Source organism: Esox lucius, chromosome 9 (assembly GCF_011004845.1).
Source record: "Esox lucius isolate fEsoLuc1 chromosome 9, fEsoLuc1.pri, whole genome shotgun sequence".
Lineage (NCBI taxonomy): Eukaryota > Metazoa > Chordata > Actinopteri > Esociformes > Esocidae > Esox > Esox lucius.
Genome location: NC_047577.1, coordinates 22,641,043 through 22,663,747, shown reverse-complemented (window position 1 = coordinate 22,663,747; position 22,705 = coordinate 22,641,043). Strand labels below are relative to the sequence as shown.

Sequence of the window (22,705 nt, the reverse complement as noted above, 5' to 3'; positions counted from 1 at the left end):
ATGAGAGCCCACCTGGCAAGACAGCAAGAGTGGACAGTATCAAGCCTTTCTGGTCACCTTCATGCCCCTGGGCCAGACTACACTTAATCATAGACCATGCTGTAGAGATGAGTCCTTAGTAGACACTTGAAAGTTTGCACTGAGTTTGCATTTCTAACCTTAATTGGCAGATCATTCCACAGGAGTGGAGCTCTATGAGAAAAGGCCCTGCCGCCAGCTGTTTGTTTAGAAATTCTAGGTACAATTAAAAGGCCTGCATCTTGCGATCTAAGGTTACGTGTAGGTATGTAGGGCTTGATCATTTCAGCGAGGTAAGTAGGAGCAAGTCCATATATTGATTTATAGGTTAACAATAAAACCTTAATATCAGCCCTAACCCTAACAGGCAGCCAGTGTAAGGATGCTAGTACAGGAGTGATGTTGTTCTAGTTAAGATTCTAGCAGCCGTGTGCAAGCAATAATTTACCGGAAAGAAGAGCATTGCAGTAATCTAGTCTAGAAGTAACAAAAGCATGGATTAGTTTTTCTGCATCGGTTTTTGATAGAAAGTTACTGATTTTTGCAATGTTTCGAAGATGAAAAAATATGAGGAGAGATCAGGGTCAAGGGTAACGCCAAGGTTTCTTACAGTTTTGGGATACGACCATGCAGCCGTCGAGGTTCATAGTGTGTCAACAGCATAGCAGTGAAAATTGACATTGTGATTCTGGATTACATCACCCAGAGGTAGCATATATAGTGAGAACAATAATGGGCCCAGAACCTAGCCTTGAGGAACACCAAAACATACCTGTGATTTGTTGGAGGATATGCCATCCACACATACGAACTAATATCTTTCAGATAAATAAGATTTAAACCGGGCTAGAACATATGTCCACATAGCCCAATATGGGTTTCTAGTCTGTCTAATAGAAGGGAGTGATCAATAGTGTGATCAATGGTGGAGTGCCACTTTCGATCACATTTTCTGGAGGCTTGCTTGAGTGATCTAGTATTGAGGGAGCAATTGGTTTCAATTGTTGCGTATTTCTTTTGTTTTTAGTGGTGCAACCGTATCTAAAGAATTTCGCAGTTGAGTTTAAAACCTCCATTAGATTGTTTGCATAATTTTCTACTGTGTCGTTGATGAGCAATCTTGTAAGAATATCAAGAAATCTATTTGTAGTCCGAGAACTTATAGTACAGCGTTTGAAACTGTTTGCGGAGAAAGTGGATTTCTGGTTTTAACGGTAAATGTAATAAGACACTGATCCGATAATCCAGGATTTTGGGTGGAAAATATTAGATCTACAATATCTATTTCTCGTGACAGGACTAAATCTAAGGTATGATTGTGGCAGTGCGTTGGACCTGAGACATGTTGGATAAAACCCACTAAGTCAATGATGGCTTCAAAGGCTTTTTGAAGAGGGTCATTTGACTTTTCCAAATGAATATTAAAATTACCAAAAATATGAATGCTATCTGTCATGACTAAAAGGTTAGACAAGAATTCTGGAAGCTCATTGAGGAACATTGTGTATAGCCCGGGGGGCCTATAAATAGTAGCTATGTAAAATGATTTATCAGCCTGGTTAACTTTCATGAGTAAAACTTAAAAAGAATGAAAACCAGTGATGTGTTTAAGAGTAAATGTATATTAACTGTCATAAATATTAGCAACACCCCCTCCTTTTCGGGATGCACAGGGGATATGATCACTAGTTTAGCCAGGAGAAGAGGCCTCATTTAGGGCAGTAAATTAATCAAGCTTTAGCCATGTTTCACACAAGCCAATAACATTTAGTTTATGATCAGAGATTAATTAATTTACTGCAACTGCCTTTGGGGCAATGGATCTAACATTTAGGAGACCTATTTTGAGATGTGAGGTGATACTGTAATTTTTATTTGTGACCGAGCTGGAGGAAGGTTTTATCTTAATAAGGTTGCTATTGTTAGCACTACCTTGTTTAACTTTTCTCATCCTGGAACGAGTCACAGTGGCAATAGGTAAAACTGTACAAACTACTCTGGCTATGCTATCGACAGACTCCACTATGCTAGCAGGCTGGCTAACAGCCTGCGGCCTGACCTGCAACCTATCTCATGGTGAGGCTATAGGAGTGAGACTCCTGTCAATTTTCCTAGATAAAATGAGAGCACCACTCCAGCTAGGATGGAGTCTGTCTCTCTTCAACAGATCAGGCCTGGCCCTATTTCTGGGAGAGTCCTCAAAAGAGAACCAGTTATCTACAAACTCTAGAGCTCGTCACCACCCCTAGCTGGAAGGGGGCCAGAGACAATTACTCGATGCCGACAAATATTTCTAGCTAGTTTACACGCTGATGCTATGTTCTGCTTCGTTACCTCTGACTGTTTCATCCTAACGTCGTTGGTGCCAACGTGAATAACAATATCTCTGTACTCTCTATACTTGCCAGTTTCAGACTTCTCTAGCACCAACCCCAGATTTTGTGGCCTAGAGTGGTACCTGCACACATATAACAGGATGTTGGCAATGTGAGCCCTGTTCCTCAGCACAGTGGCCACATCTGACATCCAGACCTGTACGTCATCCAGACAGAACCATGGCTGTCCAAGAGATCTGTGATGTAGTGGCCTGGAGAATAAGGGACATGGAAACATTGAACATTTGAGACTTTACACTCATAAATGTTTGTGAGCATGATGTGTTTGTTTTACCATTCAAAACCGATCATATTCAAGCAATTTTCACAACTTTTTAATTGGCTAATAAACCTCTCCTCATTCCATTGTATTTCAGAGCCAGCACACTTGAATCAACTTTACTAAATATCAAACCCTTTACTAATTGATTCAGGTGAGTTAGTTCAGGGCCACAATAAAATTGTGAGCTTCTAGTGGGGACAGGTTCAAAAGCCACTGCTCTAGGGGACTGCAGTATGTGAAATCTGTGTCTGTATTTGCATATGAAATGTTGTCTATTCATCACTGTGTTATCAGTCATATGAAATGTCTGTTCATCAATCTGTTATCAGTCATATGAAATGTCTGTTCATCACTCTGTCGTCAGTCATATGAAATGTCTGTTCATCAAGCTGTCATCAGTCATATTAAATTTGGTCAGTTTGGTACTGTCACTAAGTATGATCAGTTATAGGGGGCATTCTTCCCCCTGGTCTATATCGTAATCAATTCTCAATGCCCCAGCAGACATTTCTAATTTGGACCTCATTCTACATGGCAACCTAATCCTTCCCAGCTTCTAACTGGCTCATTCATCCCCACCCTCTTCCCTGTAACTATTCCCCTGTTAATTGCTGTAACTGAGAAATGTGCTCAACGTACCTGGTAAAATACCAGTTAAAAAGAAAGATCGATCATCCATGCCCTCGTCACTTCCCGACTGGATTACTGCAACCCTCTACTCGCCTGTATTCCCAAAAAAACTCACTAACAGATTGCAACTGGTTTAGAAGTCATGCTAACTTTACTAAGAGTGTCTGGAAAGGCAACCATCAAACCAAATGTATTATTATTATTACCCGGGAGGCGTTGTCAATTCTGTTATGCATGGCAATGTTTTCTCAAAGTGAGAAGAGAAATGCAACAAAATTATGTGTAAAACCTTCACCTGTGAGAAAATGTGACACTGCATGTGATATCAGGGAGTCTAGGCAGAACAAAATTTGGACTGCAAACCAATAAATGTCAATTACACATGTGATTTGTTGAAACAGGTGTTGGAATTCATTCCCAGTGTGATAGAAGTATTTGTTGCCATTTACAAATAATTTCCAAAATCTGATTGAAATCTGATTTGGATATTTTTACATTCAAAATCAAATTGCTAAAATTGTAAACCATTGTATATTTTAGATTGAACAAATGGGCATTAAGAGAATGGAGAAGATGATTTACAACTCTTCCATTACATGTTATTATAATTCATTATTATTAACAATTACAATTTGCACACATGCTCAATGATATGAGTCTAGTTAATCGATGCAATTTCTCGGACACAAGCATCTCAATTTTAACAAAATTAAATGCTTAATTTTGTCAAAGACTGGTGAGTTTTTCAGATATAAAGAGACGTGATAGTCTTAGAAAAAAACTACTTCAGTCTGCTTTATGACAGTCACTGAGAGAGGAATTTTGGTTGCTCACCAAGAATACAGTGAATGTACCTGAGAAGCCAAGTTACAGCTTTGATTTGAATGAGTTTTAAGTCTTGTTAGGTGACAATCCAATTTTTAATTGACTATGTAGCGGGCCAAACTTGATTTAGCCGCCTCTGTTTCAACATCTGCTAAGCTGTGTAAGCAACCACAAATTTGATTTTATATGCAGACTTTGATCATATCAAATAAGACAAATATCAACCAAGATTATTTAAAATTGAAAAATATATATTTTGGCCTTTCAAAGGCATTCCACAGACTAAACCTTAAACATTTCTGTCCCAAGCCTGATGTCTTAACTGGATTTTGGAAGTAACTATGGGACATTGCATTTGGAAGTGGTCATGAAACATTAATTAAACAATAATTAGGTTTTATAAATTACTTTTCAAATGCTATACAGTCCTTACAGTGTGTAATGGCAGCACAGCAAATGTGTTAGTTTTCAGCAATGTTCATAACCTAATGGGAAATGTTCATGTACACATGACTACGAGTTGACTTCTGATATCACGATAATTAGAAAATTACCTCAATAAAAGCATTTGAGCACAAATGCATTGTTTGTAAAACAAAGCGTTACATTCATACACAGATGAATGATAGGTAAAAATGTGCAGTTTGTCCATTAGCAAATCTCAACGAATTTAAACCTAGTAAATGCACCCAGCTGGTCACATTTGTTACATTCCCAACTCCCATTTGATTACGAACGCAGCATTAGGCCATAAAACGTTCCTTGCAGTCCTTCTCCGGTATTTCCGTTAAAAGTGTGTCACATGACAGATAAAGAAGGATGGCAAGCAATTTTCAATGTTTCTGTGATCAGTCAAAAAATATTGTCTCTACTCCATCTACAGACTACGACAGGAGGTCAAGTATGTAAACATATCCAACTCGATAAAAAAGTGCATAGGCTACGTGAAGAGGGAACGTATCATTTTACGGACGCTAACAACTTGCAGGAAAACACAGGAGTTAACAATACTTGGGAGACGACTCCCAACTCAAGCACGGGATATCCTGCAAATAGTTGATCTACGAAAAGGGAAAGAGTTACGTTTTCAAGGACATTCACGCACAAAATAATGTCTGATTCAGATAAAAAGGATATAACTCAAGAAGAGGCGCCCGAAAATGCAAAAGGGATAACAAACGGTAGAAATGCATCTGAAACTCTGAACGGAAAGACCAAGGATGTAAGTGTTTTACTTTGTATCCAATGTTGCTGACGTATCATACTTCCCCGTTACATTTACTAGTAGACACATTATGTAAGTATTTTCTTTCTTTCACTGTTTTAACATTTAACACCTACTTAAATTACATTTGCATTTACCGTTTTTTATGAAGGTGTTCTAGATTACAGTAGGCTGTGAAAACATAATACTTAAAACCGTTGGCTAATTAATTGACCTAAAATGCATCCGCTACAGGCTCTCTTACTGCCATCACAATAATTAGTTTCGTGACAGTCTATAACCGTTGTTGACCTCGGATTTTTTTCATTAAAATGTAGGTTGTCATTCAAGTCGTTTTATTTTATACATGTTTTATTTGTCTGTATTGGGCGGAGCCTTTCTGCCTTGAACTTAGATTTATGTTAAATACAAACGAATTGATTCTGATCTTCGCTTTATGTGTTGTCTGAATTCATTACACTATTAACCTACGAACACAATACAATTTACCTGTGGATCACCCGTAAGTATAGAGTAGGAGGATGTTGAGTTGGGATCAGTTTTGCCTCATAATGACAAAAAAAAAAAGGTTTTCAGAAATGTGCCAATTTATTGAAAATAAAACCTGAAATATCCCATACTTATGTATTCGACCCTTTATTCATTAATTATGTAGAAGCGCCTTTGTCAGTGTTACAGTTTTCAGTTTCTTGGGTATGCCTCTTCCAGCAATTCACACCTGGATTTAGGCAGCTTCCCCCATTCCTCCTTGATCCTCTCAAACTCTTCCAGATTGGGTGTGGAGTGTTGGTGAACTGCGAACTTCAGGTCATCCTACAAATTTTCAATGGGCATTAGCCACTCAAGGACATCCCTCAGCCTTGACCTGTCTGCCAGTCCCCACTGCTGAAAAGCAGGGTTAGGGACTTTTACAAAAACAAGCTGTATCTGTCATGTGTTGTGTTACTAGCAAGACAACTCTAATAGGATACCAGATACTTTAGAAAAAATGTGTTTACTTGTTGGATTACTTTGAAATGCAGAAAGGATGAATTGGTGATCTGGGTTCAAAATATAGGCCTTTGTCTTAATATTGTTTGTGCTTCATAATCAAAGTTCTAGCATGCATATCCAAATAAGTGACCAAAATATATTTATCTATCCATAGAAAACACATTATAATCTTCTATGGAATAATCATTTCAGATCAATAGGTTATCTGTTCCTGGTAATTTATTTCAGATAGGATGTTTAGGTGGCTGCCTTATGTTTAAAGACTGCTGCAACATTGTAACCCATTTAATTAAGTGTGTGTGTGTGTTGGGGGGTTCTGCAGGCTTTAAACAACTTAATGCCCATTGTCGTCAGGCAAACACTTTTGAGAACCACTACAATTATTCATTGTTTGGGCAATAAATAAGCATATCCCAATTGTATAAAAATTATTCTATATACAATCGTGTGAATACCATTGCTGCTTTCATCATTTATGTTTTTCTATGAATGTAGCAGGCCATACTAAACTACCTATAGATTTTGGGAATCATGAACAGTAACAATAGGCTGTTAACGGTCACAGGTTTTGCTCATTCAATATATATATATATATATATATATATATATAAAATTATTTATTTTTTTTCCTCGATGGCCTAATAGACATTGTGTTCAGCTGTGCAATTGAACAGACTTCAGCTGCTTAAATATTGAGATATTGAAGCCTCACAAACAAAAATGTATTTCCCTTTTGGTAGTACTTATACATTTCATTACCTGAGAGCATCTTTTTTTTTTGATTTTTTTACTTCCCAATTTCATGACATGATTAGGCCCCTCTTATCTCAGCAACTCCCAGCGGACTTGGGATAGTCAATGTTGAGATGTTGCAGATTACAATTTTGGGCTGGTATCTGTAGCGGATTGTTGTGTAGGACGTTAAAGAACAAGTTGTCTTCTAAATCTTCTAAATTATGTCCAACTAAATAAATTTACCACAGTGGACTCCAATCAAGTTTTGGTAACATATCAAGGATCATCAATGGAAACAGAATGCGCCTGAGCTAAATTGAGTGTAATAGCTAAGAATCTGAATACTTATATATTACTTAAATACTTACATAAATGTGGTAAAATTTCTAAAAGCCTGTTTTTGCTATGTCATAATGGGGTATTTTGTGTAGATAAATGAAACCACTTTTTTCATCAATGTACAATAAGGCGGTACAGTAACAAAATATGGACAATGGCGTCTGAATACTTTCCAAATGCACTGTGGAATATTCACTTTCTGTGGTGTTACAGGATTTCGACCTTGCAGCGGTATATGTGTCAGACGCCCAGTATAATAGGAACATCTTTTTTGACACAACACCTGAAGCTATAAGGTAGGTGGAGATGGATATGTTTAACACTTTGCCTAAATAAATGGACTGGAGAGCACTGTTCTCCTGCTTTCATTGTGTGTGCGTACGCATTTGTGTTTGCATGTATGTTTTTATATTAAACAGTAAGACAACATAAAGAAGACTAGAGAGCGAGAGAGAGAGAGAGAGAGAGATATGCATATAAGAAATTCAGAGGTACATCCATTCTGATTGTTGTTTTCTTCCACAGATTGTACTTGCTATATAATCATTGGGTGTTACGCATCGTGGTGTATGCCTTCATCATAGCGGACCTGGCGTTGGCCATCTTTGAAGACCCAGCAGTTATTCCTCTGCCAATATGGGTAGATATCCACAATGATATTCCTCAAAATTTGTTTTAGATGAATATAAAATGTCAGTGTTTTGGAGATTAGTGTTTTCTGTTGAACTTTTACTAATTTTAATGTATTTTTAGATTTGTTATTGCTCTTTGTTATATCCACAGCTGTCCAACTACTATATAATTGTTTTTGATGAGGGACATGTTCAGTAGGCTTTGAGCACATTTTACCTTTTCAAATAAGGTTTTCCTGTTTGCTCCAGATGACCACCACTCAGGTTAAACTGGGTTAAATTGTTAACAAATTTGTGCTCTATTTATCCTTCAGATTCTTTTTAATTGATGTGTTGTTTTATTCCTCCTTAGGCGACCACATTGATCGAGCTTGTTTGTCTGGCGGTCTTCACTGTTCGGCTTGTGCACTACGCCAAAGTCATCCCCCGGGAAAGGTTTTGGAAAGACCCCAAAAACATCTGCATCATTGTCATCATTTTGGTACGTTGATTCTTATAACCACTTTTCTCTTTGGGTGCAGGAATAAAGCTCCATGAACGAGCAGTAATATGTAAGCAGGCGTCTCGTTTCTTAATATTGATTGAAAATGCTCTACAACCAAACTCCTGGAGGACAAAAACCTTTTTATCAAAGAAGTTCATTTACTACTGTACATTTTTTAGCGCAATTTTCTACGATGTCAGGCAATACTGCAAGAATCAGCCAAAGACCAACTAGCCTTTCCAAGGACCATGTGGTAATACCAATGGGTGTACAATGCTCAGTTCTCATATTTATGCAAAATAAATTGGCTTCAGATCCTTTTTTAATTATTTGAATCAAATTCAAATCAAATGTTTTTGATGCACAGTGGCTAGGAAAACCTCCCTCAAAGGCGCCAAAACATTTGAAGGTATATATGTTCCTGATGGCCCAGGCAGAAGCCATAGCTTTCTCATCCCTTCTGGCCCCTCACCTAATTCTGTGTGAATGAATGCCTGATACCCCATCATACCTGAGAGTAACATCTCTGCTGACAACATGATGAAACGTTTGCAAACCCACCCTTTTATTTATGTTGTTATTATTAGTAATTTCTGTTTTGGTAATTGTATTTTGAATATTCTGTCTGTGTATATGCATGAACAATACCTGTGTGCTTTTAGGTGTGTATTTGTATGTATAAAAACAAACATGCTGTGATTCATTTAATATTCTGACAGATTTACTACTATATTATTTTACTTATACTTTCATATAATTAATCTGAAGTGGCTGCTCAAGGATATGTTCTTTTATCACTGTTGGTTATGTTTTGTCTTTGTCAACTTTCAAAAACATTAAAAACAGTTGCGATAATTTGACGTGATTGTATCTTGCTTAAGCTACTCTTTAAGTGTTGGTAATATGTATTATTTCTTTCTGGGGCACCAAAAGAAATAGCATACCCGTTTTGCCATAAAGGATATACACATCTCATCCGGTGACTATTAGTGTATTCTCAAGAAACATTGCAAGTTAGGAATGTGCTGAGAAGTGTTTTGCACATTGTTGTGAAACAACCTTTAGCCCAAGGTTTCACTGTGTCAGCAATTCTCAACTGACAGTCACTTCCTACTGTTGTGTGACAGCTATGACTGAATTTACTTTGAATAAATAACTTATTTCAAATGGACTACACTACTATTATATCCCGTATTGACATTGTTGCAAGGAATGCAACCATGTCTTGATAGGAATTGCTGCTCTATAATATACAGCAGCTAGAGAAAGTAAAAAGTTCCATTGGTTATTTAGCAATGACAGGAAGTAAGCCCTTTGATAAAGAAAGTAACTGGGTAATAATTGTAATTCTCTCCTCAGCTCTCACTTGTTGACATGCTCATATATGGATCATTGAAAGCCACGGGTTACTTTGCTGTACGCTGGTCGCGGGTACTGAGGCCCCTCCTCCTTGTCAATGTCACTGAGGGACGACAGGTAAAAACATCAATTTTTTTTCTTTTTTTTTTCTCAGTCTGAATTCATACTTCTGTCTGTCTAACACGTGCACACATTGTCACCCACATACAGAGAGACAGACACACGACTTGATTTTCCTTTCTCACTTAGGTTCTTTATTTCTTTCTCTAGCTCCGTAGAGCATTCCGAAGCATCCGGAATGCATTGCCACAGATCCTCTATGTCTTCCTTCTCTTCATGTTCAGCGTGCTCATGTTCTCACTCATGGCCCTCAAACTGTTTGGGAAAAAGTAAGTCTGCATCAACAATATTCCACTGTCATATGTCTGCCGGTAGTGTAAAATGTTGATCATTGCTGACCAGTCTTGTTTGGAGAAGACTGGTGCGAGTGCAAGCCGTAGCGCAACCCACCTGATTTAACCAAAATGTTTGAGTCAGTTTGGAATAATCTTTCAGATGAACAAAACAGGGCAAAATATATTTTCAGGCTAAATAAAGCTTGCTGTCTTTTAGCTTTAACAAGATGGGTTGTCAAATAAATGCCTATGGATTTGCCAGTGTTGACATCTTAAGCCTGACCGCAAGCTAACGTTACATTACAGTACGACCAAAGCTTCATCAGGCACTTTCAACCATTCCATCCTTTTCAACCATTGCACAGGTTGGGAAGTGGTTTTCCATCACTATTTGACATTTTTGGCATGTGAAAATGCATGTCATCTTCCCTCAAGCTAACTGATTGAGATATTTGTAGTTATATCACAATTAATGAGAGATTGAAGTTATTTTGCCTCATAGATATTAGCTACTAGTATAATGCAGACTGTTCCATGCTATTTTCATACAGTTGCACACAGGACACTGTATGAGTTCAACAAATTTGGCTTTGTAACTTATAATAGGAGGTGAGTAAGTAGTTATTGGCATGCACATTTCTAGTCCGGTATGTGTGGCTCGAGGTAGAAAACATCATTATATATTTTAATCCATTTAACATGGCACTTAAATGGACACAATGTTAAACACTTAAAACCTGTCTTCCTTCACAAGAGCAAGGCAAGGATCAGTTATTCAATCCCAAACCCTTATCTTAACCATTGTAAAGGAAATAACTTGCCTGATTTCAGAGCAGTGCTCTGAGGGTCTACCTGTTTGAAAGATATTTATTTTTTATCAAGTCGCTCTTGACACTGACCCAGGATGACTTTGTGCAGCTGAAGGTATAATGATTGGGGTTCTTGTTTTAAAAGAGAAAGATGATCCTAGATCTGTGCTGAGGGGCCAAAGCAGGGTATGATGTAATGCAAAACCATGTCGGCTGCCTCTTCCTCTGTAGGGGCCTTACAACAAACGATGGGGGCGCCTATTTCAACGACTATCTGGAGATTGTCTTTGATCTCTATGTCTTAGTAACAACTGCCAACAGTCCTGATGTCATGTGAGTATCCTGGACGTATCCACTGTTCACCAGTCCTGCTCGTGATCTGTTATAGATTTGAGATTTATTTATTTAGATTTTCATGCTTTTTAACTGATTTTTTAAATGTAGTGCAACTTTTCTATGAACTATAATCTATAATTCCTGTGTGTAGATGATAGATTTTACTATGAATGCACTCTGGATTAGAGCCTCTGCTAAATTACTAAATGAAGAATGTTGATTGCTTATTAAATTGTTTAATCTGCACCCGCAAACAAATTTTTTTTCTTCTTATTTTCCAATTTAGGATGCCAGCTTATAACTCCAGTGTTTTCTTTGCGGTGTTCTTTATCATCTACATCCTCATCAACACCTACATCTTTATGTCAGTGTTCTTGGCAGTCGTGTACAACAACTACAAAAAGTATCTCAAGGTAGAGTAGGTATACAAGACTTGTAAACAGATTTAATTCCAGATTTTCACATTTTGTTGGTTCTGATGTTTTCTTACCTTCTGTTTTGAATAAGCTACTAGAATGTTGTAGCTTTTTGTCATCATTTTAAGTGTTTTTATGTGCTTATTATAAAATGTATAATGGAGTATAAATTATTAAGTAGCTTTCACTCGTGCAAGCCGGGACAGATAAAGGAACAGTAAAATATCATGTTTTGATGTGTAGAACTGCTTGATGTACAAATATACCCTCTTGAAATGATGCTAGTCTATTGCACAGCTTTACTTCCAAATCTCTTGAGTACCAAGCAAAGACTAATACCCCTGCTATAGGATATGCAGTCTTATTGCATCCACACAAAGACACAACAATGATGCCTTTCAAGGCCAGTGATGGCATAGGCTCCCATTCTTAGTCTTCTGTTGAATTCTGCTGAGGAGAAATCAAAGCAGAGTCAGAAGTTGTTGCATGGGCGGTTGATATTTGTGGTGTTATAAAATGTCATCAGTCTACCAGTGACCTGACAGTTATTGTTTTTAGGTGGGTGTAAAGGGGTTCAATTCACCTTAGCCATCAAACTATGATTATTACACATTGGACAAGATCTCATGACCAGTTTATTTTCAGTCAGTAAGTTCAAGTCTTGGCTGGCTAACTATCGACTGACCACTGAATTTAGGAGGGTCACTAAATGTATTGTAGCTGAAAACAAGTAACGTAGGAATAGCTGTTGCCTCATCAGTGCAGTTTGGCTAATCCCCTTAACTCGCTAAAAGATGCAGGAACAAAGATTTCTCAAAACTAAATAAATTAAATGGAGTTATTACATAGCATTGTGGCATGAATACAGTCCAGAATCAGGTTTTTAATCTGTGCTAAGTTGCCAAAGATTTACAGTAATTTCCCCTAAATCCCAGGTAAAAATTTGCTTCCATGTTTATTTTGTATTTTTAAATACCAAGTCTGTGAGAAGTTACAAATGTATCACTTCCCTCTGTCATTTCATGCTTCAACTTGTTTGATGCCGATCTCAGTTTTAACAGGACCCATATGCATTATTTCTAGACTAATACCACCAGCAAATTTGTATGGGTCCTAATTTTACAACTCATTCCACATCTTGTTTACCTGGGCTAGGGGAAAGCACTGACAGTGGGAGTGGGCAAGGCAGACAAATTGTTAATATTCAAATTCCTCCACATTCATGTAACAATGTTCCAAAATGTTCTTGGTTGGTAACCACAGGCAACAAATGGTTGTTTGTAAAGCCATGCCTTTACTTGCCTGATTGCACTGATTCCTTGTTTCTCAGAAAGGGGCTATTTGAGGTTTTGCACCAGAGCAGGTGTTTATGCTGGATTAGATCAGACCATTCAGAGCTAACGCTTATTGCTACGGTCTTACTTGATGGGGGCATGTTTATTAACAACTGTAAGGAAAGTAGGAACAACTGACTTCACCTGAGGTATATGGTTACTTCTAGGGCAGTGTAAAGATGCCAGGTTGTGTATGTTTATTGAATAAAAAGAAAAGGGCATTTAACAGAGGTGCCATTGTGGACACAAGCAATACTGCAATGGTCACTAAGGTCTATGGCAGCGGTGTACTTTACAGGCATTAGTGTTGATAATGAGAGTAGCATTACCTAAAGACTTGGGGGTTGAATTAGGTGGGGTCTGTACAATTTGGAAAAGATTTAAGGCGTCCTACTGGAGCTGCACAGATTTAGGAGGGTAAGTCATATACCAGTTTAAATCGCTTAGTAACCAACACTGAGGAGAGATCCGGGCCAATAAGTTCAGTTAGGACAGTGAGAGCACAGACTGGAACCGAGGCATGTCTGTAGCAGATATTAAAATTTGAGATTTTCTTTCCTATTGGCAACTTTTTATGAACCACAGACTAATTCTCCCACGCATGTGCCCAACCAGGAAGAAGTGCGGCAGCTCGTCAGAGCCAAGAGGCACAAAATGGTAAGAGCCTTTGGGGTCCTGCAGGAGAGGAAAGGAGAAGAGGGGCCTGTGGTGACCCAGGCCAGTTGGAACCAGCTTGTGCGTTTGGTCCAGCCAGACATCAGCAACGCCCACAGGGAGCTGCTGTGGAGCGTCTCTGACGACAGTAACAAAGGCTGCATAGGTGAGTAGGTGGAGTCTGCAGATACTGAAACAGATGTTTTACAGGCTGGCTAAAGTGCAGTTTGAATATGCAAGATCTCCCAACACCTGGATAGGTGGTTCACTGTTATGCATTTCTACCTGAAAGGCACCCATAGCGTTTGAAACCTAGATTAATTTAGTCTATTCATCCACCTCCGCAGGTAAAGTGGCATTTGTCCAGCTGGCAGACCTCCTGAACATGCAGGTGATTGTGGTAAAGTCTCGGCCACACCCCCTCCAAATGTGGCTTCCCTCTCTCTACCTCTCCTCCCCCAGCCGCCTTATATGCCGCATGGTCCGGCACCGGTGAGTGTAGCCGCTGACCGCAGACGTAAGGTAGAATGCAAATATTTCAGATAATGTTAATATACAATTCCTTGTAAAGGTATTTCAACCCCTGAAATATTCTCTCCTTTTATTGAACTACGGAGGGTAGATGGCTGGATTCTAACCCAGGGCTCCCATGTGAGTGGCTGTCTTTAGTCTGTATAGCATCTCGACATAAGATCATTTTGTCACATCCTAACATCATGCCGAGTTTGAATATTTCACTAGACAAGTGTTGTGAGACTGAATATGAACTTTACACAGCCTACATTATTTCATGGCACAAAAACGTTAGTCTTTCTTTCATTCGTGAATGACGTTGGTACCATGACTTAATATAGGTGACAATAACTGACTTTCTCGTTAAGTGAAAAGATGAGAGAATTGAGGAAACCCGTACTCTTTTACTGCTCAAGGGGTTTTGATCAAGCCTATATTACCCCAAAAATCATGCACAGATGCATTCTTTGAAAATCCCCCATAGTTGCAATATAACCGTATAACAGTTTTATTTTAGGCTTGCTATAGCTTAGCTCCTGAAGGTAGTAACCAGCAATGTTTTTGTCTCTGGGACAAATCCTAATGCATAATTTGCTTTGACTGCGATGATAATTTGAACATGGGACCGATTAGTTGCAGGTCCGCGTCTCTAACCACTACGCTATTTAACAAGGGTCTGTCAGTCACTCAGACATTCACACTTACATGGTCTGGCAAAAACTGAAATTTGCTAACTAACTGCGTTATAATACTCCCATAATTTCATCGCAGAAGTAATAAACCTAACTTGGCAAATGATCTAATGTTGCTTTCCTGCAGTAGTTGGGTCGAAGTTTTAGCTAGCTGACAAGTCATCTGCACTGCATAACTCAATGTTCCTCATGCTTGAATAAAGGACTTTTTAAGTTAATAGTTAATTCCCGAATGGTGTACTATTACATGCTTTTAGCAAGCGGACTAATGTTGTTGTGTAGTAAACTCTGCCACTGTCCATACATCTGAACAACTTTGACCATAACGTTATATAGTTAACATTTTGAAAAAAGTGCATGGTTATTGCAGTAAAGCTGGCTTGTTTTGGGAACTAGCTACTATGCTACACTAGCTAGCTAACTCTTGATTTGCTGACAGAAAATGTCTTAGCTGCCCAAGATTAAGCAAGACTATTTCTGAAATCTGCCTATAGTTGATCAAAATCTTCATTGCAATATTACTTTTGATCTGCTGTGCACAACACCACCTGGCACAGAAGACCTCAGGTTTTGCGGCAACCGGCAAAGCAGCTGACTTATTGAAAACTCATCCAATGTTAGATTGCAGATGTAGTAGCATCCCCTTTGTCTCATATAAAGTGGATCTATAATGCTGTCTGTGATATTGTCAAATGTCTGAAATGGTGCCAATGTTTCTCCCCATTTTCCTAGTAGTCTCCCAGTTAAATTCCATTCTTTGCATAACACTTGCTGAATTCCTTTTAGTATATGACTGGTCCTTATGTCCAGCACTGCATGTTTTTCCCCCCTCCTGTAAGAACAAAGTTCTGTTCCAAGTGAGCCTTGAAACTAATTACAAGAGTGATAGAATGGGTGTTATTTTTATTGCAGCTTTGAAAGATCTGACCTATAAACACTCATAAATCAGAGGCTGATATGCTATAACTCTAAATAAATTCCTGTTTGTACCTGTTTCTTTCTGTGTCTGTCCATGTGTGTAATATCCAGGTTGTTTGTGTATGCCTTTGACCTGATCATCCTGGTTAACGCAGTGTTTATTGGCCTGGATGAGGAAAATCCACTGATAGCCAACGCAGAGTGGGCTTTCCTGGCCCTCTACCTCCTTGAGATTCTCCTCAAACTGTACACCTTCGAACCAAGGGCCTTCTTCTCCAAACATGAGTTCTGGAACTGGTGAGAAGCCCAAAGCGTGCTTCAATTTTCAACGTCGAGCCCACCACTGATACGTGTGTCTGAAGAGCTCTATTATAATGTCTGGCCATAGCACCACTAGTTTTGGCACTTTGATTGGATTTGTAGCTTTGGTCAGATGCTATGAAAATAGAGCACTTTAGTCACATAATGGTGTTTTTTGTTGTTGTTTTTTTATATTGAAAGAAAGATGCATATGAAAAAACTGACATCATACTTATGGTCAAATATGGTGGTGAGTCTTGAATTTGTTTTTTTGCTTTCCCATGTCTTTGGCTTGTTGTTAAGAACTTTACCAAAGTATCGCCATATATTAGTCAAAAATCACATGCCCTTTGCCAGGAACCTGAGAATTGTCCGCAAGCAGATTTCAGTCTCCGGAGGTGAAACCATTTGAAAGCATGTATTACTGCACTGTCCTATTTAACAGTCACATTTAGAGGGTGGATAGAGCTGGCTAGACCTCAAATTCATCATCCTCTGGCTGAGAAGCCTGCATGATATCAAACTATCTCCTTCCTGCCCCGTCTGCAACTAACGACTTGGCCAAAGCTGAAGTTGAGGTGATGGAATGTCGACTTCCAACCTTCTCAGGTTCTATGGAACACAATCCGTCTACAGAGTAAATTGTCTCAGTGAGAGTAATCGTTTAAACTGGGAGGGAAGAAGTGTGTACCCCATATTGTTTCCAATTGAATGTTTGACTGAAAGGGAACATGTGGTTTGAACTGAACCAGGGAACTTCATATATGTAGACCAATAAAATGAAAGATCTGGAAATATTTAGTTTGAAGAATCATCTAATAGTAATTTGTTGCACACAGGTTTGACACCGTCATTGTCATCTCTGCCTTGATAGCTACGATCATCAATTCGGTGCTGAAATCATGTGAGTAAAACCTTAATCTGTCTCAGTACAACAGTGTGTTCTGATTAAACACACCTTTAATTGGGTTGTGTAATTGTCTGCATGTGTGTTTGTTCCTTAGGGATAGTTCAGGGTTTTAGCAATGAATACATTTGGCAATCTACTTCCCATAGTAATTATAGTTGCATTCTTATGCCTGTGTTTTGTTTGAAAGAAGTGGTCTACTGTACTAGCATTAGCGCAGTTGCTAACTACGGTCAACACAATGACTAGCAGTAGTATCAATGGATAAAGTCAGGGCTTCATTACCATTATCCCAAACAGTCTATGTTGATGGTGCCTTATGGGTTACAGTAAATGACTGAATTTCAAAAGATTTACCCTAGTCTGCCTGGCATTCATGGTTTGACTTGAATGTATTTTGTCCTAGCTGGGGGCTATACTAGCCGTCAGATTCTGGACATAGTATTCATCCTTCGTGTCCTGAGGCTTATACGAGTGGTAGACAGCATCAAAAGGTCAGTTTTTCAAGACTTATGTTTCCTACATGAGCTGGGATATGTCTTTGGGTATACATTTGCATATTTGCGCTCTTGCTTGCTTATACGCATGTGAGATACTTTTTCAAATAATCAGCTGAAACATTAACAAACCTTTTTCAGTAAAATTGCTAGAGCTACATTATCTGCAGGACTAAGACATTTACTTTGCAAAAACACCTACTGTACTTGTACAAGTCTGTTATTTATTTTCATTAATCTGACTCAAATATTCTTCCTGAATTTCTTTCTCCATTCAGGTTTCGTGCCATCATTAACACCCTCATCAAGATTGGACCGACCATACTCACATTTGGCCAACTAATTGTTGTAAGTTTTTATATTGTTTCATTACACCAAGAAAGCCAGAATTTGAGTAAATGAATAACCTCTATTGGGTTACATTCTGCACATTTTGCATTAAAAAATATTACCATGAAATAATGTGTTCCACCATTGGTGTAAATCCAACTAGAAAATCCCTCAACCCTGAATTATTATATAACAGTATTATATAATAAAAATACTGTTATGTTCATTTTGGATTATAGTGTTCAGATGTATTTTTAAGGTTAAACTAGATCTCGCAAAATGTCTGTCAATGAATTGACTGTGCCCCATATATTTTTTAGGTGGTCTATTACATATTTGCTATGATTGGAATGGAGCTGTTCAAAGGAAAAATCAGATTTTTTGATGCAGAGTCTACTGATCCAGAGAAGGCATTTTGTGGAAACCCCCTGCTGAAAAACTCATTGTTTGCCAAACACAACTACTGCAAGAACAACTTCAACAATGTGGTTTCTTCTTTCATTCTACTACTGGAACTAACTGTGGTCAACCAGTGGCATGATATCCTTTTCAAAGCTTGGGAAAATACATTGAGATATTAATTGTAGGTCCGCTAAAATACACAACAAAAAAAACATTTACTTAAAGGGAACATTTAAATCACACCGGGTCTTGATTAACTACATATATTTAAGATCAAAATCTTCACTATACATTCTGTTATTCGTTCAGAACAAAATGACATGACATAATGGTCAATGGAAACCAAAATCACCAACCAATTGAGGACTGGATTCAAACTCACTGAAAATCAAAGAAGACAATTTAAGTCACAGGCTGTTTCAACTCATAATGTTACTCTGTGTGTATGGCCCCCACATGCCTGGATTAATTCCTGACAATGTCTGGGCTTACTCCTGATGAGACGGCAGATGGTATCCTGGGTGATCTACTCCCAGACCTGGATCAGGGCATCAGTGAACTCTTAGACAGTCTGTGGTGCTATTTGGCGGTGTTGATGCACCAATACATAATGTAACAGAGGTAACTTAATTGGATTCAGGTCTTGGGAACGTGAGGGCTAGCCAAATGGCATCAATGCCTTCATCATCCAAGAACTGCCTACACACTCTGGCCACATGAGGCCAGGTATTGTCCTGCACCAGGAGGCACCCAGGGCCCACTGCACCAGCGTAAGGTCTGACAGTGGGTGTGAGGCTTTCATCCCAGTACCTAACAGCAGTCAGGATACCATGGGCTAGCACAGGGAAGTCTGTGTGACCTTCCAAGGATATGCCTCCCTAGACCATCACTGACACCAAACTGGTCATGCTTGGCTAATCCTTCTGCAGTCACACCAATCTTAAAGAAACCTGGTCTGGACTCCACTAATTGTCATAACTTCTCCTAACTCGCAAATACACTCTAAAGGACTGTTGCCTCCTAACTGCAATGTCACCTCCTCAATAACAGTTTATTTGAGTCTCTTCAGTCTTGGTTCTGACCACTCCACTGTACCAAATCTGCCCCCTTCAAGGTTGTCAACAACCTCATCGCTGCTGATGCTGGTTCCCTCATCATCCTTATCCTCCTCGACCTGAGTGCTGCGTTTGACACGGTTTCACCAACCGTATCCACTACATCTCCCTCAATGGCCATAATTCGAATTCAGTTGCAGTTGCTCTTCATCTACATCCTCCCCCTTGGTCAGATCCTCTGTCACTTCAAACTTGACTTCCACTGCTATGCTGACAACCCTCAAATTCACACATAAAACAGACAGTCAAATCCAAATTTTTGGATTTTTGGATCCAAGTCCTGGCAGCACATCACCCTATCCTCCGGGATCTCCACTGGCTTCCCGTCCCTCAGGGCATTGATTATGAAATTATTCTGCTCACCTATTAAGCCCTCCATCAGCTCGCTCCACCCTACCTCTCTGATCTTATTCTTGATACCAACCCTCTCCGTCACTCTGCTCTGATATAGCTGGTCACCTCATCATCCCGGTCCAAGCTACGGAGCTTTGGAGATAGGGCTTTCTCTAGGGCTGCTCCAAGGCTTTGGAACTCTCTTCCATAATTAGTCTGTGACTTGGAATCTGTTACCATCTTCATCCATCGCCTCAACCCTTATCTGGTCAAACAAGCCTACCCCTAGCCACTGCCCTTCCCCTTTGTTCAGTGTCATGTCAGAGTCCTTTTCTTTATGTGTGTCTGTGTACTGTCCAATCGCTCTTCTCGGATGGTGTTTTTGTATCTGATGTAAAGCGTCTTTGGGTCCCAAAAAAGTGCTATAGAAGTTCAATTAACACTTAAATTGATTTATATAAACAGATTGATATCCCTGAAGTCTAATTTACTTGGTGTTATACTGTGATAATGACGTGTTCCCTTAATTATTTTGAGCTGTGTAACATCAAATTGATCAGAAATACAGCATAGACATGAAAGTGCATTACTTTGCATTAGGCTAGTGTTTTATGTAGCAACTTACTACTAAGTCAGTATTGCATTATGATTGCCCACAGCTTACTTTTGAACTGATAACTTGTTCATTTTATTAGTTTCTTTAATGATGGTCCCACTGCTGTCCAGCGGTTTTACTGCAGTCACTCATGTCTCAGCCCGGATCTTCTTTGTCCTCTTTCACATTGTTGTTGTCATCATCATCATCAAGTAAGACTGTATCATCAAGTAATACTGTAATGGTGAACTCCAAACTGATCCCTTGTACCTACCTTCCGGACATTCCTGTACACCTAAAATTATTCTAATAATTTAATTTGAGCAATATGGTATCATTTTCCCTTTGCTAAGTAATTAGCTTGGTAGGACCTCAGCCGTTTAGCTTATACCTATAAAAATGTTCAGCTTTGCAGGAGTGCCTACAGGATCATTATATATTACATTTGGAGTTCAAATGGTGACTATATATGGTAATTCGTATGTTTTTCTAGAAAACGGAGTAACACTTGCTTTTTTCCCTTAGTATTTTCATTGCTTTTGTGCTGGAAGCCTTCTTCGTGGAGTACACCGTGGATAAAAGTAATCTGCAATCTTGTCTGGAAAAGAAAATAGAGGAACTGGAGTTGGGTGTGAAACAGTATGTGCTTGATAGTTTTGCAATTGAGGATGGGCTTGATTTTTGTATTGAGTCAAAGGGGTGTAATGTAGCATAAGTCATCAACAATTCACTGCCTCAATTTAAGGGTCTACCAGCTACTCATCTGAAAGTTTTGGATTTGCTAAAAGTGAAATTCTTGTAGACTGTATATTGTTCTTGTATATTAAAAATATATTGTTGGATAACTCCTGCTTTTAAAATAAAGGGTTTTCTTATGGTTATTTGTTATTGTTAACATTAGAGAAATATTTAATTTCGTCTGCCACTATTTAGTTGCATTAGGATAATGCAACTAGTAGTTCATTAGGATAAAACTCACTTAGATTGTAACAGATGGATATGTGATTCAGAGACAAGGTTGCCTATTTAGCATGACAATATTATTTTTTGTGCCAATCAGAGATCATCTAGTTGGAAACTTAGTGGATGCAATGGAAACGGATGACAATGATATGGGCACCTCTGAATCAACCAAGGCAAAACCGGCACTCATGTTCAAGATTGCCTCTAAAAGTAAGTTTTGATTTAAGTGCTTAATAGTCTGTATGATGATCAAATTCTTTCTGGAATGAGGCTTTCAGAGTTTCAACTGTCTGTACTGACCGTAGCTTTCTGCCCGCTTCTTCCCAGGATACAAAACTGTGGATGGTTTGTTACAGAGGATGTTTGAAGCAGACCTAGATCCAGAAGACTTTGCAGAAGATGAAGATTTTGATCCCAATAACCCATCGAATGTAACCTTCCCAAATCCAAACTTTGATTCTGTATAGTTGTGCTCTATTAGGGAATACACAAATACAAAATTAAGCTTTAGTTTTTTTGTACTGTAATTCCTCATGTTATCATACATTGTCATTAAAAAAGAATATATTCTATTAAATATTTCTGGAGGTTTATGTAATATACAATATAAACGGGTCACATACCTCAATGAAGTGTTTAGTTATTTTTATAACTCATATACTGCTTCTTGTAAATAGCTTGACAATGAATTAGAAAGGACATTTGTTTTTTCTTTGATAACCGTTTAAGTGAAGTGATATTTAAAACCTACAACCCTGTTTCCAATAAAGTTGGGATCCTGTATAAAATGTACAAATCATTTATCCCTATATTTAATTGAAAATAGTACGAAGACAACATATGTTGAAATGTTTGTTTTTGGATAAATACATGCCTATCTTGCAACATGTTTAAAGAAAAGTTGGGACAGGTGAATGTTTACCACTGTGTTGCACCACTTCTTTTAACAAAACTTCGTAAACATTTGGAATATGTATTCCCATTCTTGCTTGATATAGGATTTCAGCAGCACAACATTTCGGGGTTTCCTTTGTTGTAATTTTCGTTTCATAATACGCCAAATGTTTTCAGTGGGTGACTGGTCTGGACTGCAGGCAGGCCGGTTTAGCACCAGGACTCTTTTACTAAGGAACCATGCTGTTGTAATAGGTGCAGAATGCGGTTTGGCATTGTCTTGCTGAAATAAGCAAGACCTTCCCTGAAATGACGTCATCTGGATGGCAGCATATGTTGCTCCAAAACCTATATATATATATATATATACACTGATCAGCCATAGCATTATGACCACTGACAGG

At 38.6% G+C, this 22,705-nt stretch overlaps 1 protein-coding gene across 1 annotated transcript; it reads left to right on the top strand.

The window, feature by feature from the left end:
- Nucleotides 1–4,923: 4,923 nt before the first annotated feature.
- On the top strand, nt 4,924–22,203 carry LOC105026830 (two pore calcium channel protein 1). Its single transcript, XM_010898570.4, has 19 exons — nt 4,924–5,353; nt 7,637–7,719; nt 7,949–8,063; nt 8,408–8,536; nt 9,899–10,015; nt 10,169–10,287; nt 11,334–11,435; nt 11,725–11,851; nt 13,804–14,008; nt 14,190–14,334; nt 16,077–16,262; nt 17,105–17,169; nt 17,579–17,666; nt 17,948–18,017; nt 18,320–18,539; nt 20,566–20,656; nt 20,970–21,083; nt 21,505–21,617; nt 21,735–22,203. The coding sequence occupies exons 1-19, from the start codon at nt 5,243–5,245 to the stop codon at nt 21,872–21,874; spliced, it is 2,340 nt and encodes a 779-aa protein (XP_010896872.1). The 5' UTR covers nt 4,924–5,242; the 3' UTR covers nt 21,875–22,203.
- Nucleotides 22,204–22,705: the final 502 nt, after the last annotated feature.